This window comes from Eulemur rufifrons, chromosome 18 (assembly GCF_041146395.1).
Source record: "Eulemur rufifrons isolate Redbay chromosome 18, OSU_ERuf_1, whole genome shotgun sequence".
In the NCBI taxonomy this organism is placed as follows: Eukaryota; Metazoa; Chordata; class Mammalia; order Primates; family Lemuridae; genus Eulemur; species Eulemur rufifrons.
This window is the reverse complement of record NC_091000.1, coordinates 30,075,695-30,096,440: the sequence shown is the minus strand read 5'-3', so window position 1 is coordinate 30,096,440 and position 20,746 is coordinate 30,075,695. Positions and strand designations below refer to the sequence as shown.

The following is a 20,746-nucleotide window of genomic DNA, read 5'->3' as shown; positions in this document are numbered from 1 at the left end:
TTTCTTTCCTTCCGGTGATATGTTGATGTTTTTGAAACTTTGCATCGGTACTTTTTAAACTGTAGATCTCTTGGGTTGAGCAATAAAGAATCATGGCAGTGGGTCTTCCAAAGAGAGGTGCCTTTTGTGGAGGAAAGCAAGTCGGTTTTCCAGGAAAAGAAATAGACTAGTGGGGTATGATTTTAGCAAGCTACCAGAGAATTCTAATAATGTAGATGTGAGCATTTAATGTTTCTAAACCACTGGTTCTTAATATGTAAAACCAAAATAATAATTCAAAGCATTATTTTAAGGAATAAAGAGATAATCAGCAGAATGCCTCAGAAATAGTAAGGGTTAAATAAGCTGTTGGTATTATTCTTTTCTCCATATATACTCTTGTAAGCTCTCCTGTGTTGCTAGAGGCATGTGGTTTAAATAAGAAAACGTTATGATAAAATGCCACACAGGCGTAACAGGATCCCAAGGTCTGGCAAGAAGAAGTAAAGCAGTTAAATAATTTTCCTTGCGTTGCTGAGCTATTTTAACTGGACTACAACCAGGCTCCTTAAATTCCAAATCTCACGCTTTTTCCATCTTGTTGTACTTCTATAAAAGAGATGATCTGTAAGTGATTGGAAGGTGACAATTGCATCCATAATTTCCTTTGCTCTCCAGTTTCAGATTTAAGCCTCATTTACCTCTGTCCTAGTGAAGGCCCTGCAGACCCTGGCAGTGCCACAATATAACTTAAATACTCCGGGCTGTCTTTTCTTTCCTGCTCTGGTCAGAGGAGCTGGGTAGGGATGGCATAGAACCCTCCACATCCTTATGGTGAAATCCGGAACCTGGGCTACTTCTCAGTTCCCAGATCCATAGCTCCAGCCTGCAGCAAACCACCAGACGCACTGCACTTGAACCCCCTCTCCTGAGGGCACTTTGCATCTCAGCAACCCAACTGAAGGGAGTGAAATTAATATTTCAAACCAGGGGGGGAAACATAGTGAGGAGAGGAGATGTTGCACTTGCTGAAAAGGAATAAGTTTCTTAATTTTTCTTCCGCAAATTAAGGGAATGATATGTGAGGGGAGAAAATATTCAAATAAATATGGTATGGTGGTGAGAGTCTGTAATATGAGCCTGGTGTCTCAGAGGAAAGTTCTTAACATTTGTGGCCCCTGGGCGAGAATTAACCCGTCTCTCCCAGGCTTGGCTTGAATTACGGACTGTGGAGCCTGGGCTTTTTCAATCCCTCCTCTGCTTCCTCCTCCCCTGCTTGTGTGCTGCAGTGGTGGGGTAACCACTCTCCCTGCCTTTGTTGGTGTGCGTGACTGTGGGAGGCCAGTTCTAGTGAACAGGTAGGTAAGGGCCACGTGTGCATCCAAACATTTGAACAAATCCAACCAGGGCCACTAAAGAACAGTATAGTTTTTCGTATATGGCCCAAATCAGCTTACTTCCTCAAGGAGTGTGAATTAAAGCCCAGGGTTTAATAACTAATAAAAGTCCCTGAAGTCCCAGAGCAGTGTGTGCATAGTCACACGTTAGAGCTGGGATCTGAGAGCAGTTACGACTTGCATGGCTACAAACGTGGTCAGTGGAAATGAACTCTCAATTCAGCTCCGCAGCACGTGACTTCCTATTTCTGTAAGGTACTTCCAAGGGACTTCCTCTGTAAAACCAGCCTGAGTCCCAAGAGATTTCCTTCAGCGCTGTAGCTAAGTTTACTTTCAACCCGGGACGGACGTTTTCCCTGAGATGTGGTGTTAGTTTCTTTTCTTTCTCTTTCCTCTGCCATTGCCAGCATGCAAGGACCTTGTGGCTCCTGTCCGTGATCGGAAACTGAATACACTGGTGCAGATCTCAGTAATCCACCCCGCCGAGCAGAGTCTGACAAGATACTCCAGCACCGAAATTGTGGAGGTGAGCATGCCGCGTGCCTGCATTTTTTCTCTCTCTCTCTGTGTCTCTCTCTCTCAGACACACACACTCACCCTCTCTCCCTCCGCCCAGCTCCCGCCCCCCTCTCTGGCTTTGAGCAAACAGCTGAACTTAGTTAGTTCTTGGTCCATTACTATATTATACTATGTTCTGTCTTCTGTCATTAAGAACTGCATACCTGAAGTTATTAAGCATGTATTGATAACTTACCAGAATAAACAAATGGAAAAACTTCCTTTTTTCATAAAAAGACCTTATTTTTCTCTCATAGAAAGAAAAGTTCCCACTTAAATTCCCAAAGAGAGAGCATAGAATAGAGAGAGGATAAAAAAAAAAAATACGGATTTTAAATTCAATGAAATAAATATTTATTGTGAGAAAAAAAGAAAGTTGTAAAGTACCCAGAGAAGTTTTAAACATGTTAAGTGGTTTGGCCCTTTTTATGCTTTTCCTGTATTCTTCAGTTTGTCAGTGGAAACTTTACATTCTCTGCTGTTTGCGTGTCTTTCAAAATATGATGTTTTTCAAGGAAAGGTAGGTGATTAATTTGAGAAACTGTAATGTTTCTAGGCAAAAGGTGTAAATGTTACTCATCAGACGAGAGCCTTCCTATTTACATTTATTGTTGCTAATGTAACATTCAAAATGTGTCAGGAGGAAACTTGTTATTGTGTTGGATCAGATTCAAAAGAGGAAGTACTTCCCTTTTGATTATTTTGTTCTGATCACACATTTCACAGCCTTAGTGAATGACAGATACTTGCTTAAACATGTGGGGCTGGAGAAAGTAGACTCTAAACTCCTTAAGATTTGCTTATTTTTCTTGGACTTGTGAGCTGTGTCTGTTTTGAATGAAGTTTCTCTATTAGAACCTGAGTAGCCTGTCCTAGACCTGGCTTGCTCAGTGCTGACCGCCTGCTTTGATGTAGTGGTGGGATAAATGATTCAGACTGAGCTGGAATCATTCTATAATGGGAATGAGCCAGATACCGTGTGTAGCCCTGAATCTGCCCTTTGGAAACTTTACATTCCAGTGGTGGTATTTTATAATGCTATAGTTGAATTAACAAAAATAATGTTACTCATATAAAGATAACTTGACTACAATTGTAAAACTATTCATTTTGTATAAAAAAATTCAAGTGTTATTCTGTTTATTTTTTAAATGTTGCCAAAATTAATTTATTTACTTATTTTTTCATTTACTTGAGTTTTCCTTTTTCTTCCCTTTTTATTGTGATAAAATACACATATAAAATTTATTATCTTAACTATAAGAAATGATTTATTTTGCAAATTTCAAAATTTTATATTTGAACAAGTTTTGCTATTTTGAGTTGTTTTATTCACTGCCTGCTCCCAAGTGTTTGGTACAGTGCCAAGCAAAAAGTATTTGTTGAATAAAAGAATGAATGAGTAAATGAACGAATAACTTGGGCTTTTAGAAACTTCCATCAACTATTGGTTTGTAGAAGTCTAGCAAACATCCCTATGATATTTGGCTATATATATATATATATAAAATTTAATGTTGGATGTCAGCTCTCTAAAAATGAATTCTGAGGCATTGAAATATCCTGTGCACTGCATCCTGAGCTAGTAATTTTGCAGCCCCAAATCCATCATATTTAGAGTTTTTTTCATTAGTTTTCAAGTCAGTCTGGGGAAAAAAAAGTCACAGCTGAACATCTAAAAACAAATGGACATTATCAGAGCGTGGCTTTCGATTGAATCATTCTAGAGAGGAAATAAATGGACAGCATAAGATTACCAAATGGTTCTCTATGAGAAAATAGCTTCATTTTAATTTGATCAGTCAATATCTTAGATTATTTGCATAAATTACTGGTTATATCCATTAAATGTGTTTTTAATGAACTGACCACTGACCCTAAGGAAGGGCCCTGCACGTAATGCACATAAACTGGTTTTCAAGACGCACCACCGGCAGCTCTGACAATGAAGCGGGACCGTTTACTACCAACAGCTATATTAGGACTTTGGGGCCCTGGGCCATGTTGTCCAGGAGCAGCACTGACGATTCAGATCTCTTTTCTAATTGAACTATTTCCTAGAAAAACAGACTCAGGCACACACTCTGCATTCGCATGTGTCACTCGCATGCTGCCAACCGCAGTTGCTGCTTTATTGAATTAAGGTTGTCTGCTCGTGCTGTTCCAGGGAACAAGAGACCCCCTGTTTTTGACTGGTGTCACATTCCCATCTGAGTATCCCATCTATGAGGAGACCAAAATAAAACTCACGGTCTATGATGTCAAGGATAAGTCTCATGACACTGTAAGTACTTGCACTTATTTCTTTCGGGAAAAGGAGGAGTTATGCTTTTTCAAACTGTTGGAGTTTTGATGTGACTGACATTTTTCAAAGAGGACATTTGTGCTGTGTTTATGCTCGTCTTATGTTTTTAGTTTACTGGGTTTTTTTTTTCCCCCCCCCCAAATTCATTTGGCTTAGTGCCAATTTGGCAATTGGTTAGGAGCAAAAGCTTTCAGAACAGATTTTTCTCCTTGTCAGGAAGGCTGACTTGATCTCTTGGTTTACATTTGTTGTAGTTGTTGTCATGTTGTTTTAAGCTGAAGGGGTAATATGATGGGCAGACAGCAAATGGAGAAGATTAAATAATATTTCGAAACTTTGATATTATAATTATTCTAAAGTAGGGGATTGAAAAAGTGCTCTACTCTTACAAGTTATTCTTTTGCATACTGTATTGAGAGAAACTCTCCCTATTTTTCCTGACATTGTCACTGGCCCCAAAACAAACAGAGAAGGCAATTGGAAACACTGGGCAGAAGCTTTAATTGATCTCTTTACATGAAGGCCATTCAAAATTTGTCCTAGATTCTTCAGTCTTCCTATCTGGTCTGAATATTTCTCCAACTGAATCCTCCCTCCTGGTTAGACAGTTAAGTACTCTGGCGCTGTCTCTAGAGGATACTCTTAAAATTCTTGTACAGGAGAGGATACTGTAAGGGAAGTTTTGAGAAGGGGGAGGCAGCCCTCTCCTTTAAATCTCTCCCACTAGCGTGAATTTGTGTGTTTTCAAGGCAGGAGCTGTGGGAGTCTCGGTCAATAGCGAAGCATGAGGCAGTAAACTCTTGCTTGGCTGGCGGTTGGACCAGGGGTTTCCAGGAGAGTTCTGGTTGAAGCTAAGCGATTCTACTGGACCTGGAGAATCACACAGTGCCTTGTATAGAGAAAATGTAGCTTTAAATTCTGCCCTCACTTAGGCATTTCTGTTTTACTCATGACTCTCTTCTTTCCATTCTTCACTGCAACCTAAATGACATAGAAAAAGGAACTTCTATTTAGTCTGGTGGTGGGAGTATTTAATGGAGAAAAATATTCTATATCGAAGGGATTTGTTTCTATACCTCTTAGCCCCAGAAAAGTTCATTTCTTTAAAATTGTAGAACAAATACCCAATTGAATACACAGCCTATGCATGGAGCAGACACACGTGTGGCAGTCTGGTACAGTTATTAAGAAGGCAGGTTCTAGAGCCAGACTGTCAGGTTCCGTACCACTTACTAGCTTTGTGGCTCTGGGAGAGTTAATTCGTGGTGCCTCTGTTTATTCCTTTATAGTATTTACCTGACAGAGTTGTAAGGATTAAATAAGTTAATAAACACGAAGTGTTACTAACTGCTACAGAGTAATTAATAAGGTTAATTGCTGCTACTATTGCTGTTATTGTTTTGGCTGCTGTTTTGTGGTCCCTCATAAATATTGAAAACCAAATAAGGGAATTTTAACCCAAATCTTTTTCTATATTTGCTAACTTTATTTTATCTCCCCAAATGGGCCTACATTTGTTGTTTCCGATTTCTTTGGAAAAGGGGTAAAAATTTGGGTTAAAATTGGCACCTGAAAAAATATTTACTTGGGGGTTTTGTCTTTTCCTTTCCATTTTTCTTGATTTTTGAGGTTACTTGTGAAAAAGGAGTAGATTGGGACTAGGACATTTGGACCAGGTTTGATAGACTGTGCACAAAGTTCCCACCCAGAGTTTGGTGGGTTTTTTGTTTGTCTGTTTAAACTTCTTCTAGCTAAGAGAGAGAAATGGAGAGAAGGGGGGATGAATCATAAATTAGGGAGATGGGCAATATGGTTCAAATAGATGGTGGGAGGGATTGATGCAACTGGAAAAGTAATAAGCACAGAAATGATCAGGGTGAAAGGGAAAGCAAAGTGGAAACTAAGGGATTTTATGTTCTGCAAAGCACATGATTAAATCCAATCCTCCAAAAGTCCCAAGGAATAGACAGGGCAGACGGTATGGAAGCAGCAGAGTTATAGGAACACTAAGCTATAAAAATGAAAATGTCACAGCTACACACTTGGGTTTGTGAAGTATTTAGAAATATCAGAGTTAGAAATATTAAATACCAAAAGTTTCTATCCCCTTCAAACTCCTTCATTTAAAATATGCATGTATGTTAATACTCTAGAGATAGACAATTAACTTATTAATTATGCTTTTTGTTGACTTCAGTTCTGGAAACTAATTATTTAGGGTCTTTTAAAGACTTTTTTCCTTGATCAGAGGTGTTATCACGTAAAAGTATAGGATGAACTGGAACCCCTGCTGTGAAGTAAGATGTGAAATTTGAACGTACTTAAGAAATGCAACCAGCTTTCATTTACCAAATGCTATTAATTAAGGCATAATCTCTTCCTTAAAATAGCTAACAATTAGCTCTGGTGATGGAAGTGTAAATAGAAACACAGTTCATTAATATGCTAACGGTCCCCATGGACATATAGTCTTTATCCTTGCCCCTTTGCTCTCATTTCTTAAGTTTGTCTTTGGAGTGAGTGGTGGGAGGAGGCAGCAAGTGGTTTAAAGTAGGGCTTATAATTAAAAGCACTTAACATCCTAAATATTTTAAGATCATAATATTTTTAAGGCAAAAGAAATAAGATTATGAATTATTTACATGTTTTGGAAGATAAATGAATTATGGACATGTATTTAAAAGCAGCTTAAATATTTGGTCTTAGCAAACCATTGATCATAGTATACTGACCCAAGACAATCAGATCTTCAAGACTGGTTGAATACTTACTAGTTGAGTCAGATGTCTTAGTTGCTTGTGTTTTCCTATTAAGCTTATTATTACTTAGAGTTAACAAGTCAAATAAATATGTTACTTGGCCATTTCATATTCATTTGCATACAGATTGGTATTGTATATTTTTAAAGATAAATGACCTATCCTCTGTGCCCTTGGTGCAGCTATTACCTCATCAACTAGTTGTTGTTCTTGCACTCCTCCAAACAACTGGACCTAAGATTGATTATCTTAGTAACATCAGCAGAAATGCAATTAATCATCATAACAAATGAGAAGAGTCTAAATGTTGATTCAGAATAGCTACTGTTTCCTTCTATGTCCTTCATCCTTCTCATTCATTGCAGAAAGTCTCCCTCTGTGGTCCACTGATACATAAAGCTTGGCAGGTGGGGGAAGGGGTGAGTTGTAGGGAGAGTGGGGTCCTTATTAGGATTAGATTGACCTTTTGGTTACTTCCCTCATTTTGAAGAAACTATTTTCTCAGAATGGGCTACTCTAACATCCAACTGTTTGATGGGGACTTTAAAGCCTGACATTGAAACCCTTGGTTAGGATATGAGAGCTCAAGTCCAACAGTGAAGTTGATTTCTTCGGGATGTAGACTGGTTATATGCCCCATTTTAAAACTTCTGGAAACTGAAACATAGACAAGTGTTTTAAGGACATTATTTATAGTGTTCAGCCCTAGGGAGTCAAGCTGGAATTCTGAGCCTTTCATATGTTACAGCAGAAACTTAAAAGCAAGGAGAAATTCAGGAAGGCAAAGAACATCACCATCAAACTTTGTCTCTCTCTTTTCCTTCCTTCCACACAACTTGGTAATTTGGAAGGTAATGAACAAGGTTCTTTCGACATCCCTCTGAGGACAGCCATCAAATCTGCAAACATATTAGGTCACAAAATTGTTTTTGCCCATGGTAGAAATTTGAATTTCTGCTCTATTTTGCAGAAATGAACATTGACCCCATTCTTTTTGTTCTGGGGGTAAATAAATGTTTACTATTTCCTTGACTTGTTAAATGTTCAGCCCATAGGTCAGAATTTGGTGTCCAGCAGGCACTGAACAGTTCTCAGCGGTTTGTCCTAAGACATATTTTCCTAATGGTTACTAGCAACCCCATTTGAAACTCTCAGAACAAATGACCTTATCAAGATTAGATGTAAATCTATTGTATCATGTGTGTTATATGGCCAAAGCAGTTTAGTTCTAATACAATTCTCTAGACAAAAATATCCAGTTTACTTTTTATGTTTTTCTATGGAAGATAAAAGCATTTTGCATTTGGTATACTTTGACTTCACTTGCTTTTCTAAATTGGCTTCTTAAGAAGTTTAAATCTAAATATTCCTGTTGAGATAACTTTGTTATCTGGCCTTCCTCTCTATCTGTAAGATATGGTGCAATGAGTAAGGAAAAAGGAATCAAAAATTTTGATCACTGAGTACATACCAACCACTAGGTTTAATGTGTTACATATGGTTTCTTCTTTAATTTTCAGAAAACTCCTATTATTATGCCTATTTTAAAGATGAAGAAATTGGTATTCTGAGAACTTAAGTAGGCAAAGTCAGAGATCCTTTATTTTTTTCCTGGCTATGTACATACATTGTCCATAGGATTTCCCTCACTTTCCCCCACAGTATGGCATTTTTACTTCAACTGATACTTTCAAAGCACTCTTCATTTGAAGCTTAAGAGTTGATTAAGAAAAAAAAAAGTCAGTATTCAAATATTGGAGAAAAACCTCTATCCAAATTTTCAAGCACTTAAATTAAGCATCTATAACTAATTGCATATGTCCAAATAAAGTTTATAATGAAGTGGCCAACTACTATTCATAGAAAAAAATAGCTATGGTTACCTGTTGTGAAATGGCCAAACTTATGTCTCAAACTTTTGCTTTTGTCCCATAGGCCTTTTATTCCTTTTACTTTTCTGTGTACTGCGTGGTTCTCTCAACCTGTTCATTCACTCAGCCTTTGCCTTTTGAAATAACTCCTGTATACATTGTGACATAGTTTGCAAGGGGAGTTACAGGTTCCACATGGAAGGAGCTCAGGGTTCTAAAATGTTGCTACCCTTTATAACTAAGTTCACTTCCTTTCTACTTGTTGATAAATGGTATATATTTACAAAGAACATATTAATTTTTTATTGAGGTATAATTTGCATGTAATAAAATAGACCACTCCTAAGGGTTCAGTTTGATGAATTTATATGCATATGCCCTTGCAACATTCACTCAAGGTAAGATATAGACCATTTCCATTATTTCAGAAAGTTACCTTGTGCCTTTTTCCAGTCAATTGCCACCTTGTACGACTGGAGACAACCATTTTCCCATAGATTTGTTTTGCTTGTTGAAATTTATGTGAATGAAACCATATAGTATCTGCTCTCTTGTATCTATTGTTCTTTGCTCAACATGTTTTTTAGATCAATTCATGTGCTGCATAAATCAATAGCTCATTCCTTTTTATTATATTCTGTTATAGTGATATCGCACAATTTATTTTCTTAGTGGTGGACATTTAGGTTGCTTACGGTTTTTGACAATGAATGTCTAAGAACATTTGGATACAAATATTTGTATGAATATGGGCTTTTATTCTTTTAGTGAATACTGAGGAGTATAATTGTTAGGTCATAGGACAGCTTTATGTTTAACTTTCCTAGAAACTGTCAACTATTTTTCAAAATTATTATATGACTTTATACTATTAATGCTACTCCTAGTAATGTATCAGAGTTCCAGTTACTCCTCCACCACATGATATTGTCAATCTTTTTCATCTAGCTGTTTTAGTGGGTATGAAGTGGTATCTCATTGTGATTTTAATTTGTGTTTTCCTGATGACTAATTATGCTGATCACCATTCTTTGTGCTTATTGGCCATTCAATCTCTTTTTAAAAATAAAGTGCCAAGGTCTCTTTCCTATTTAAAAAAAAAAGTTTTCTTTTCGATTTCTAAGAGTTCTTCATGTACAGTAGATACAAATGCTTTGGTTGAATAGATACATTACAAGTTTTTTCAATTTTTGGCTTGCCTAATAATTTGCTTAATAATGTATTTCATTGATCAGAAAATTTTAATTCTGATTAAGTGCAAAAATTTGTTAATTTTTTTTCCCTCACGGTTAGTGCTTTTTAAAAACATTGTTGTAAGAAAACTTAACATGAGATCTACCCTCTTAACAAAATCTCAAGTGTACCCTGCAGTATTTTTAACTGTAGGGACAATGCTGTACAGCAGATCTCTAGAACTTACTCATCTTGCATAATTGGGACTTTATGCCCATTCATTAGCAATTCGTCATTCCTCCCTACACTACAGCCCCTGGGAACTACAATTCTACTCTCAGATTCTATGAGTTGGACAATTTTAGATACTATCTGTAAATGGAAGCATGCAGTGTTAATCCTTCTGGGATTAGCTTGTTTCACTCAGCATAATGTCCTCAAGGTTCGCCCGTGTAATCAGATATTGCAGAATTTTCTTTTTTAAGGCTGAATAATATTCCATTGTATGTATATACCACTTTTTCTTTATTCATTCATTGATAGACAATTAGGTTGTTTCCACATCTTGGCTATTATAAATGGTGCTGCAATGAACATTGGAGTGCTAATATCTCTTAGAGATCCTAATTTCAGTTATTTTGGATAAATACCCAGAAATGGGATTGCTGGATGATATTGTAGCCCTATCTTTAAGCTTTTTGAATAAAGGTCTAGGAAGGGTCTTTCAACTCTCTAGATTTCATTTTGTTTTGGTTTATTTACATCCTCAGGTTTCTGATGGGTTTAACAAAATCACACTATGATTTTGTAGTGTGTCTGACTTCTGATTGTTACAACGGGGATGACAGTCTATTGCAATTTTGTATATCTTAACCAGAAGTGGAAGTACTACATATTTAAGTTCTTCCCTTGAGCACTTTTGCTACTCTGTATACATCTGCATTTGCATCTCTGTCTGTATTTCCTCTTCTCTGCAATTTACATATCAAGTGCATTACACTCTATGCTGTTCCTTATATTGTTTCTGCTTTTCTCTCATATTTCTATTTTTTCTTTGTCTTACTATTATCTGCGCTCTCAACAGTACTTGTTCTATATATTGTTCTCAGGGTACTTGTTCCTATATTGAGTACTTGTTCTCAGGGATTTTGTTTGTTTTTGTTTTCATTTTTGTTTTGGACTCTCACAATAGAGGAAAGAGTATTCATTGATACCTCCTCACTTTCCACAAGAAAGCAATGGTGCTCACATTGAGAAAGACTGGCTTGACAGTGGAATAAGAAAATGAGTTTAATCTTGAATTTATTAAAAAATCATTTGGCCCTGAAGCTATAAAAAACTGCTAGAAGAAAACAAACATTGGGGAAAAGCTCTGTGACATTGGTCTAGGAAAAGGTTTAAAAAGATGAGTATCATTCCCATTATTTCCACACAAAATATATTGTCCTGAAAAGAGTGTCACTTTCACATCATGAAGATTCAATACATGGGAGGGATGACTGTGAGCAAGTGGCAGCCTAGAGAAGTGCGGGTGGTGGGTGTGGGGGAGGGGCATCAGTGCCTAGGGACATGTGAGGGACCTACAGTCAGTGATCATCTGTAGGAAATAAAGGTAGCAGCTGAAAATATCACCAAGGTGGATCGGAGCAGAAGAGGAAGAGAATGACAATCATTCGCAATACTGGATGAATATTGAGAACTCCCTGAAACAACTGGGAGGTACTTCATAAAGTAACTTTAGTATCTGCAATAACCAAGTAGAAGCATCATCTTGGGCTATGTTATAGTCAAAAAACGGCAGAATTAATTCATGCTTCAAAGTAGTTCTAGGAACATTTATCTTTTTGCGTGCTAACACCAATCAAATGATCTGATAACTGACCACTGAGATTTGGGAGTGAAACTGGAACCCTGAACTGAGAGTTTATCTCTGCTTCACATGATTTCCCTAGACTCTTGGATATTCACCTCGTCCTTATAGTTTTCAAGCACTCTGCAGTTGTTACCATTTGACAAGTGGCTTAGGCCTTTAGCGTCTGGCTGGCCGGTTCTGTCTCTGTCTGTCTTCCCCAGCAGTGTTCTTGGCACAGCTGTAAGTGCAGGTGGATGCTTAGTGAACACTCTGTCTGATGGTGGCCATCCCTTAAACAGACCGGTGTGGGCGTGGAGGACACGTGACTTGCATTGGCTTCCCGTTACTGCTTGGTTTTGCAAAGCTGAAATGTGATGAATTGCCAAAATATTTCTTTTGACTAGAAAAGAGCAGAAACTAGTTATTTAAAAGGTTAGTCTGCTCTGGCTAGGAATAGCTTTTAATTACCGTAAGTTTATATACGCTGCACAGCAGGAACAAAAGGAAATTCTAAAGAAACATAGGCTTTCCTTGGAGTCATTTGAATGGAATGATAATTGCAACTAGGTTGGGGCTGGTATTTAAATTCATGTGAAAATTATTTTTAAACTTACTGAGAAAAGTCGTGTGTACCACACCAGAAGGTGATGTAACATGCTGAAAAATGCTAAGGGACATCTGTTTCCACATCGCAAAGATTTTCTTTTTATATTGCTATGAGCCAGGTTACTTAGGTTTCATGGCAATAAGTCAAGCTGTCTTTGAAGATGTGCTCACTGAGGATGGTGCTAAATGCTGAGGTGGCAGCTGCTCCTTATACCCTGTCCTAAGGAATTCAGTGTGTGAATCCACAAAGATAATGATCTTTCATGCAAAGTTGAGTAATGGTTTTCAATCCTGATAGAGAGAGCAGCTTTTGGAAGGCACCATGTAGATTTGTCTAATTAATATGGGGCCTATCGTGATATTTAAATTTTATATACTCTACTGATATTTTTTAAATTGCCATTTGGGTTTTTTGAAAAGGGCACTGATAGACATCTTAGTATTTTGGAATGTGAGAAGGCAGTTTCCCTAGAAAATATTAATTGAATAGGATTTAAGTACAAGCAAGAGCTCACTCACCACAACCCGCACTCCCACCCCCACTCAGGGAATTTGAAACATATGTTATAGCTAGTACATTTGTTTTTCATTCTTGAATTTAAGTTGAAACATGGTGAAATGTGCATAGCTGCTTGCTCTGGCCTCAAAGCAAAAAAAAGTGGAAACTCGCATTCAAAACTCTAGACATGTGGTTATGTATTCACACAATCTTAAATATGAGCATGTACACTAATATTCACAAAGTTTCATACATATGTGTTGTATTAGATAAAGCTTTAAACTTTAAATCTTAGGCTCAAGTTCATTTGTAGGCTGAAAAATGTCAAAAATATCCTTGGGGCAAGGCTACTATTAAGAGAAATTTTCTCCTCTCTATACAGAGAAACTTTCCCCTTAGTGTAGACTTAGAGGCAGAAGCATGCCTTTCAGATTCTGTTTTATTGCCTCCCCATTCTGCTTCTCCCAGCATACATGTGGAATAAATACTTGCTTGACTTTGAACTTGCAATCTAAGCAAGTATCTGAGAAAAGATAATACCGAACTAGAAATGAACTATTATAATAGACTGTAAGGGGCATTTGAAAACTCCACCAATGGATGCAAGAACAAAGTTTCTGAACACCATTGTGGGAAAATCAGGTACACACAGTATTGGAAACAACTGTACCCAGAACATTTTCAAAGTTGGGATCAAGGATACGTCTTTGTCCCCTCATAGATTTCTTCTCAATCTTGATGGCATATTGAGAGCAGAGAACATAAAATTCAGAGCCAGAAGCTCTAGCCTATGATCTGCTACTTACTTACTGTGTGGCTTTGGACAAGTTATCTTTCTGGGATCTCAGTTTCCCCAGATTTAAAATGGAGACTTTAATACTTGCTCTGTCTACTACTGGAAGGAAAATAAGAAACGTGAAAGCGTGTTGGAAACTGAAAGTGCAGTAGAAACGCAGGTATCAGTATCATTGACTGCAGATATTTTTCTTGCACTCAGGGGTTCTTTCCTGAGTGACATTGTGGATTTCCAAGAGAAGGATAAGTGGTCTGATAAAATTAGACTCCACAAGGTTGACTATATTTCCTGTGTATCGATCAGTCTGGATATCTCGTCTGTGTTCTTGTCAGGTGATTTGTGGCTGGGTACAGAGCCTATGCTGGTGCACCAGAGATGTTTTCAGTTTGAAACATATGAAGAGAATTGAATAAGAACCTGTTTTCTCTGTTTTTATTTTAGTATTTCATTACTCTGGTACTCTGTATTCTGATACTCTAACATTCATTTCTTAAGTGAGTATTTCATTCCAAAAGAGGAGAAAAACTGTAAAACATGATTACTGTATAGGCATGCTCATACTTTCCATTGTAATAAAGTCATTTTGATACCCAATTCTCATTTCTGTCTTGGGTTACAAATAGCAGTGTGTCTATCTTCTGGACCCACACATGACAAAAAATAAGAGAAGGAAACCCTTCTTATTTCAGATTCACTTTTCAAATCATACTTATATCTGATGGGCTGATCAGCAAGTCACTTTGTCCCTCTTTTTCACTCTTCTGACTCCAAGTCATCATCCAGTTTGATATTTGAAACATCATTCAAGCTGCTCCAGATGAAAGGCTTTTGTAGGATTCTTTGACCTTGAACATGGCAGAAAGTGAAACCAGTGGATAAAGAATTTTTTTTCCTACCTTCCTCACAATCATACTTTGCTTTCTTAAAGACACTTGTCAGGAAAAAGATTAGCAGAATTTTTCTTCTCTAGCCTGCCCTCATGAAATTCATGAATGTTTAACCAGGTCAGATTGTTTGGAGGAACTTCTGAGACCACAGCCACCTAAATATTGTGAAAGGAGTTTTTTTTTTTGTTGTTGTTGTTTGTTTGTTTTCCTATGAGGAAGATGGTTTAACCAGTTAGACTCTCAGGAAAATCAAAGATGAAATAGAAGTAAGACTCAAGTGCCATTACTAAAACATCCAGCCAGAGCACAAGTGATGTTAATTCATGGCAGATTAAAGGAGAGGATAACCTTATGTTACAGCTATACATTATCACTTCACCCTTTACAGCAGTGCCATTCTATTTGTGACATTACAGTAAATAAAGAACAAATAAATGGCATAGAATTCATTAATTACAAGGAATTTGCATGTATAATACCACATTTGAACCTCAGAGGGACCCTGTTGTATCACTATGTAGATCAGGGAGCTAGAAACTGAATTTAAATAACTTGCTGAAGGTCACACTGAAATGTGGGCCAAAATCTAGGTCTTCTGCTGTTGAACTCATTGGACTGTAGGAAGTTTCTCAGGAACAGTATTAAGTACCTAACTCTATTAATAATTTGATTTTGGTGATGACTTTCAGTCGGTTCACTTCTGAAGATAACCGTACTTGTAGATGTGGCTAAGAGCTTCCTCTTTAAGTTGAATTTCTTCAGGAGGAGGGGAAAGGAATTCACTGTTTGAAGGCTCTGTAGATGTCTAGAATAACTGCCTTAGATGGGGCATCATGCTCAGAGTCAGTGGATCTGAGTACACATACTAAAATGCAATGATGGCCTTCAATTGTTCATTTCAGTTTTGATAGCCCTACCTTACATTGCTATGCCATAGCTATGATAATTATAAGAAAATTAATATCTTTTGGTGCCTGTCTTGGGTTAGCCAAGTTACAGATGTGAGACTTTGGTGTAGAAGAACTGACATCTGAGAGGAGCTAAGCCATGTTGTCAAGTCATCACGAGATTCTATCCCAGGATGCTGATAATGTCAGGATAAAAATAGTCAAGTAGGGAAAAGAACTATATATCTTAATGCTGTTTCCTCTAATTGGAAGTTCCTAGAGATTATATTTGTTACACTATGACTTAGTTGTGTCACAATTTATTAATTCATTTAAATATTTTTATACTTATTTTCTAAAATATGCTGTTATGTATTAAGAAAGTAAAAAGAGATGACATATACACAGACTTCTTTGTATCCTTTTGATTTTCATTATGATAAATTTGACATGCAGATGGGATATCCATGTGGAGATATCTAAGCAATCATTTGGAAGTAGGTGCATGGAATTAAGGGATAGTGACAAAATTTATATAGTCTAAAAACATCTAACAGTAGCTTGAGTAATTAGGCCTTAATTTTTTCTTCTCACACAGCAAAAAGTTAACATGTAGGCAATTGCTGATATTGGTTCAGATGCCTAATGATGTTATCAAAGGCCTAGGATTTTTCTTTCTTTGTAGTTTACTACCCTAATCCTCATGACCTTTAGTGCACATGCTTGTCTCTCACTGCATGGTTGCAAGATAAATGCAGAAGTTCCAAGGCCTTATGTTTGCTTTCTAAGCCAGGAAGCAAAGGAGAAAGGAGTAGTACCTCTGATTTTGTCCCTTTTATTCAGGAAAGTGAACGTGTCCCAGACTTGTTCTCAAATTTCACTGGCTATAGTTGTGTCCCATAGATACCAATAATAGCAAGGGAAGCTGGTCTGTCCTTCCAAACCCTGTGTATTGGGATGTGCAAAAAAGAAAAACATTGGAAATTTGTTGAATTTTGGATAAGGCAAGTAACCACAAGGTTTGGAATAAAAATTTGGAAGGCATCCTTACAGAAGTGATCTTTGAAAATGATAGAATAAAGAAAGAAAAGTTGAAGGGGTAAACCATCAAAGTTAGAACTTTGCGAAATACTGACATATGGAGAATAAAACACGATCAGCTTTCAGTAAAGAGATAAAGAGTGGGAAGAAAACAAAATGCAGGAAAACAGGTAATGCAGTGTCCTGGAAACCAAATTATGGGAGAGTTCTGAGATGGAAAGGAAGATCAGTATCATGTACTTCCTAGCTCTATAGAGATATCAAGGAAGATGAAAAAAAAATGGATTTGTAGATTAGGAGGTCACTGGCCTTTCAGAAAATAGTCAGGTGCTGAGCAGAGGCTAGAATTTGAGGAATTAAGAAGTGAGTGGTGAAACCTCACAGGCTGGGCAGCAAAAAGAAGGAAGAGAAAGAAATGTGAGTGGACACACAGAAAGGTTGTTTCAGTTTAGAATGGGTTTGAACACATTAGTAGATAAACTTGAGGCCACCTAAGCAGACAGTGGTGAGTCTCTGGGAATTCCGGAACAGAGAGCTGGAGATTTCTTGGTAATTAGTCTTCCCTTTACTAGAAATCTCTGATTTTACTTTATTATTTTTACTTTTAAAATTTCTTCTGCAGTATTACTTAGGTTACAGTTTCTTCCTTGGATCAGTTTACCAAATGAAAAATAATAAAAAGCCTGTCTTGGACCTGCCTCGTTTGGATAACAAGGAGAATGGGGAGTTGTTTTTCGTGATGTGTTTGGAGATTCTGGTGGAAAGGAAACTGTCATGTAGCACAGTAACATGACTTCCACAAGGCACACGAGGAGATTAGTGGTGTCTAGTCATTTCTTAATAATTATAATAAAATATATAAAAAGATTATTTTTGTGTAATTTAACAAAACTCAGGGATCCAAAATAAATATAATAAAAGAAAATCACGTGAAACAGTGAGAATGACAGAAAGAATATATTCGAAATCACATTCAGTAATAGCTTGTGTGATGTTTCCCCATGCCATTTCAAAAACATTGCAATATGGAAAGTTCTCTTCCCCTCCTTTCCCCCCCTTTTTTTAAATCTTCTTTATTGTGCATCTTCTAAAATGTTTACCCAAATTAGTTTTGCTAAGCAATCCAGATTATTGAAAAAAGTTATAACATAAAAACGTTACCATGAAAAGTACATCTTTGCTTAGAACAGGGGTCTCTGACATTACAGTTAAGATTGTGAACTGTGGCTCACCTAAACAAAGATTTATATTCAGACCCCTACACTTATTAATTCTGTAAGCATGGGCCAGTTACTTCACCACCATGGGCCTCAGTTTACTCATCAATAAAATGGGGGATAAGAGTGCCTATTACATAAGGTGGTTGTAAGGACAAAATGAGATAATTGTTGTAAACCTTCTATCAAAGTGTCTGTCATACAGTGCTGCTTAATGCATGCTAGTTGCTATTGCTGCTGTTTTTAATATTATTATGTGATCTTTATTTATATTTTAGTACTATAATACTTCAGCACTAAACTTTGAAAAAGTTTTTTTTTGTTTTAATGATAACCACAGAAAACCGTTCAACTATGAATTGATCAAAGATAGTATTTCCTAAATGACTCTTGACCTTACATATGTATGTTCAAATATGTTTTACTTTTATTTTAAATATATACTCATTCTCATCTTTGCCATTGTAAGAGCAAACCTTAACAGCACTGTTCCATATCATACACTGTTCTTTAGGATTTATGTATTTGCTCATTTAATCTTCATAAGACTGCTAAAACATAGATACTATGAGTTTCATTGCTATTTTCTAGATTTCTTCAATTGCAGGAAATTGAGGCACAGAGAGGCAAAGTAGCTTTCCCAAAGTCACAAAACTATTAAGCAGAAGTTCTCGGATTTGAACCAGGCCATTTAGCTCCAGAGTCTGTGCTCTTTTTAATCACCACACTCTAAAATGACGACAAATAACATGGTAAATAATTATTGTTCAGATACCAATTATATTTTGCCACAAGAGTGTTTTTACCTGTATATTTCAAGTCTCGAAGCAATTCCAATGATTTCACTGAAATATATTTTTCTCTAAGTATTTGAGATTTATGATCTTAGGTTTTCAGAATCTTAAAAGGTCAAATGTTGTTACTCTATTCATCTTCTCAAACACTTTCTGCTTTATGAAAGGGCACCAATCTATTCAATATAGATGCAAAAATAGAATTTATGACACATACAGAACTTGGCTCTTCAATCAGAGCTCTTTCCACTGTGCTGCATAACATAGAGTCAGATTTTCAAAATAGCAATTGTTAGAGCCTACAGCTATTTGAGCCTGATTCCCATTCTGGCAAAGAAAATAAATGATTCAGTTTAAAATCCTCTATATTTCAAGTCCAGAAAAGAAGCACACTTCGTGCCTTTGTATGTGTGTATGTATGCATGTATTTTGTAGGCAGGTACAGAGGGTAAGTCCTTGGTTCAGGGCCTAGATTGAGGGAAAATCTACTTAAGCAATCATGTGAGATACTATTTGTGGTGATATCAAGGCAGCAGGAGTCAGTGTAGTAAAGATACTCGGGTTTCATTTCCAGTACTAGAAGACTGAGCTAATTACTCCTTCCTGGAGAGGAAACACTTCTGCTGATGATAGAAATGGAAAGGATGTCATCAAACTTATTTTTTGTCCTAGAGGGTGTGCCAAGCTGCTCCTTCAGAGGCACATATTTCTACCAGCTGTCAGAAGTCATACTGGAAACTAAGTAAGGATGTGGGAAGGAGACCTGCCCATCATTGAAATGCCTCCCAACCTTCCCTACCCTTCCCATTGCAGAACCAAATGCATATAATATTTTCTGCCGTTATTATTACCTTTTTTATTGATACATAATAATTATACATATTTATTGGGTACATGTGATATTTTGTTACATGCATACAATGTGTAATAATCAAATCAGGGTATTTAAGATATCTGTCACCGCAAAAATTTATCATTTCTTTATGTTGGAAACATTTCAAATCTTCTCTTTTAGCTATTTTGAAATATAGAATAAATTTCTGCTAACTATAGTCACTTTACTGTGCTATCAAACACCAGAACTTATTCCATTAACTATATGTTTGTACCAACTAATCAGCTACTCTTCATCTCCTCCGTCCCCCACACACATGCTCTCCAGCCTCTGGTAACCATCTCTCTACTCCCTACCTCCATGAGATCCTCTTTTTTAGCTCCCACATATGAATAAGAACATGTGATATTTGTCTTTCTGTGCATGGCTTATTTCACTTAACATGATGACCTCTAGTTCATCCATGTTGCTGCAAATGACAGGATTTCATTCTTTTTTATGACTGAATAGTATTCCATTGTGGTACATATCACATTTTTTTTTATCTGTTTATCTATTGATGGACACTTAGGTTGATACCGTATCTTGACAATTTTGAATTGTGCTGCAATAAACATGGACGTGCAGGTATCCTATTCATATACTGTTTTATTTTTTCTTCGCAGAAATATTTAGTAGTGGGATTGCTGTATTGTATGGTAGTTCTACTTTTAGTTTTTTCAGAAAGCTTCATTCTGTTTTTCATAATAGCTATGTTAATTTACATTCCCACCAACAGGATATAAAAGTTCCCTTTTCTGTACACCCTCATTAGCATTTGTTACTTTTTGTCTTTTTGGTAATATCCACTCTAACTGGGGTGAAATATCTCATTGTGGTCTTGATTTGCATATCCCTGATGATTAATGATGTTGGACATTTTTTGATATACCTGTTGGCCATTTGTATGTCTTCTTTTGAGAAATATATATTCATGTCATTTGCCCACTTTTTAGTGGGACTATTTTTTTTTAACTGTTGAGTTGTTTGAGATCCTTGTATATTCTCTATACTAGTCCCTGTCAGATGAATAGCTTGCAAATATTTTCTCCCATGATACAGATTTTCTCTTCACTGAGTTGATTGTTTTCTTTCCTATGCAGAAGCTTTTAACATAGTTCTTTTTGTCTATTTTTTTTTTTGTTGGCTGTGCTTTTGAAGTCTTAGCCGTAAAATCTTTGCCTACAGTAATATCCTGAAATGTTTCCCATAATTTTTTTTTACTAGTTTCATAGTTTTGAGCCTATGTTT

General features: G+C 36.7%; 1 protein-coding gene across 4 annotated transcripts in view; it reads left to right on the top strand.

The window, feature by feature from the left end:
* The window catches only part of INPP4B (inositol polyphosphate-4-phosphatase type II B), a 336,633-nt gene that overhangs the window by 28,811 nt on the left and 287,076 nt on the right, over positions 1 to 20,746 (top strand). For all 4 annotated transcript variants that reach the window (XM_069492955.1, XM_069492951.1, XM_069492954.1 and 1 more), the window contains exons 3-4: positions 1,784 to 1,902; positions 4,102 to 4,218. In XM_069492955.1, the coding sequence (XP_069349056.1) occupies positions 1,784 to 1,902; positions 4,102 to 4,218 (236 nt within the window). The remainder of the gene's footprint in view (positions 1 to 1,783; positions 1,903 to 4,101; positions 4,219 to 20,746) is intronic.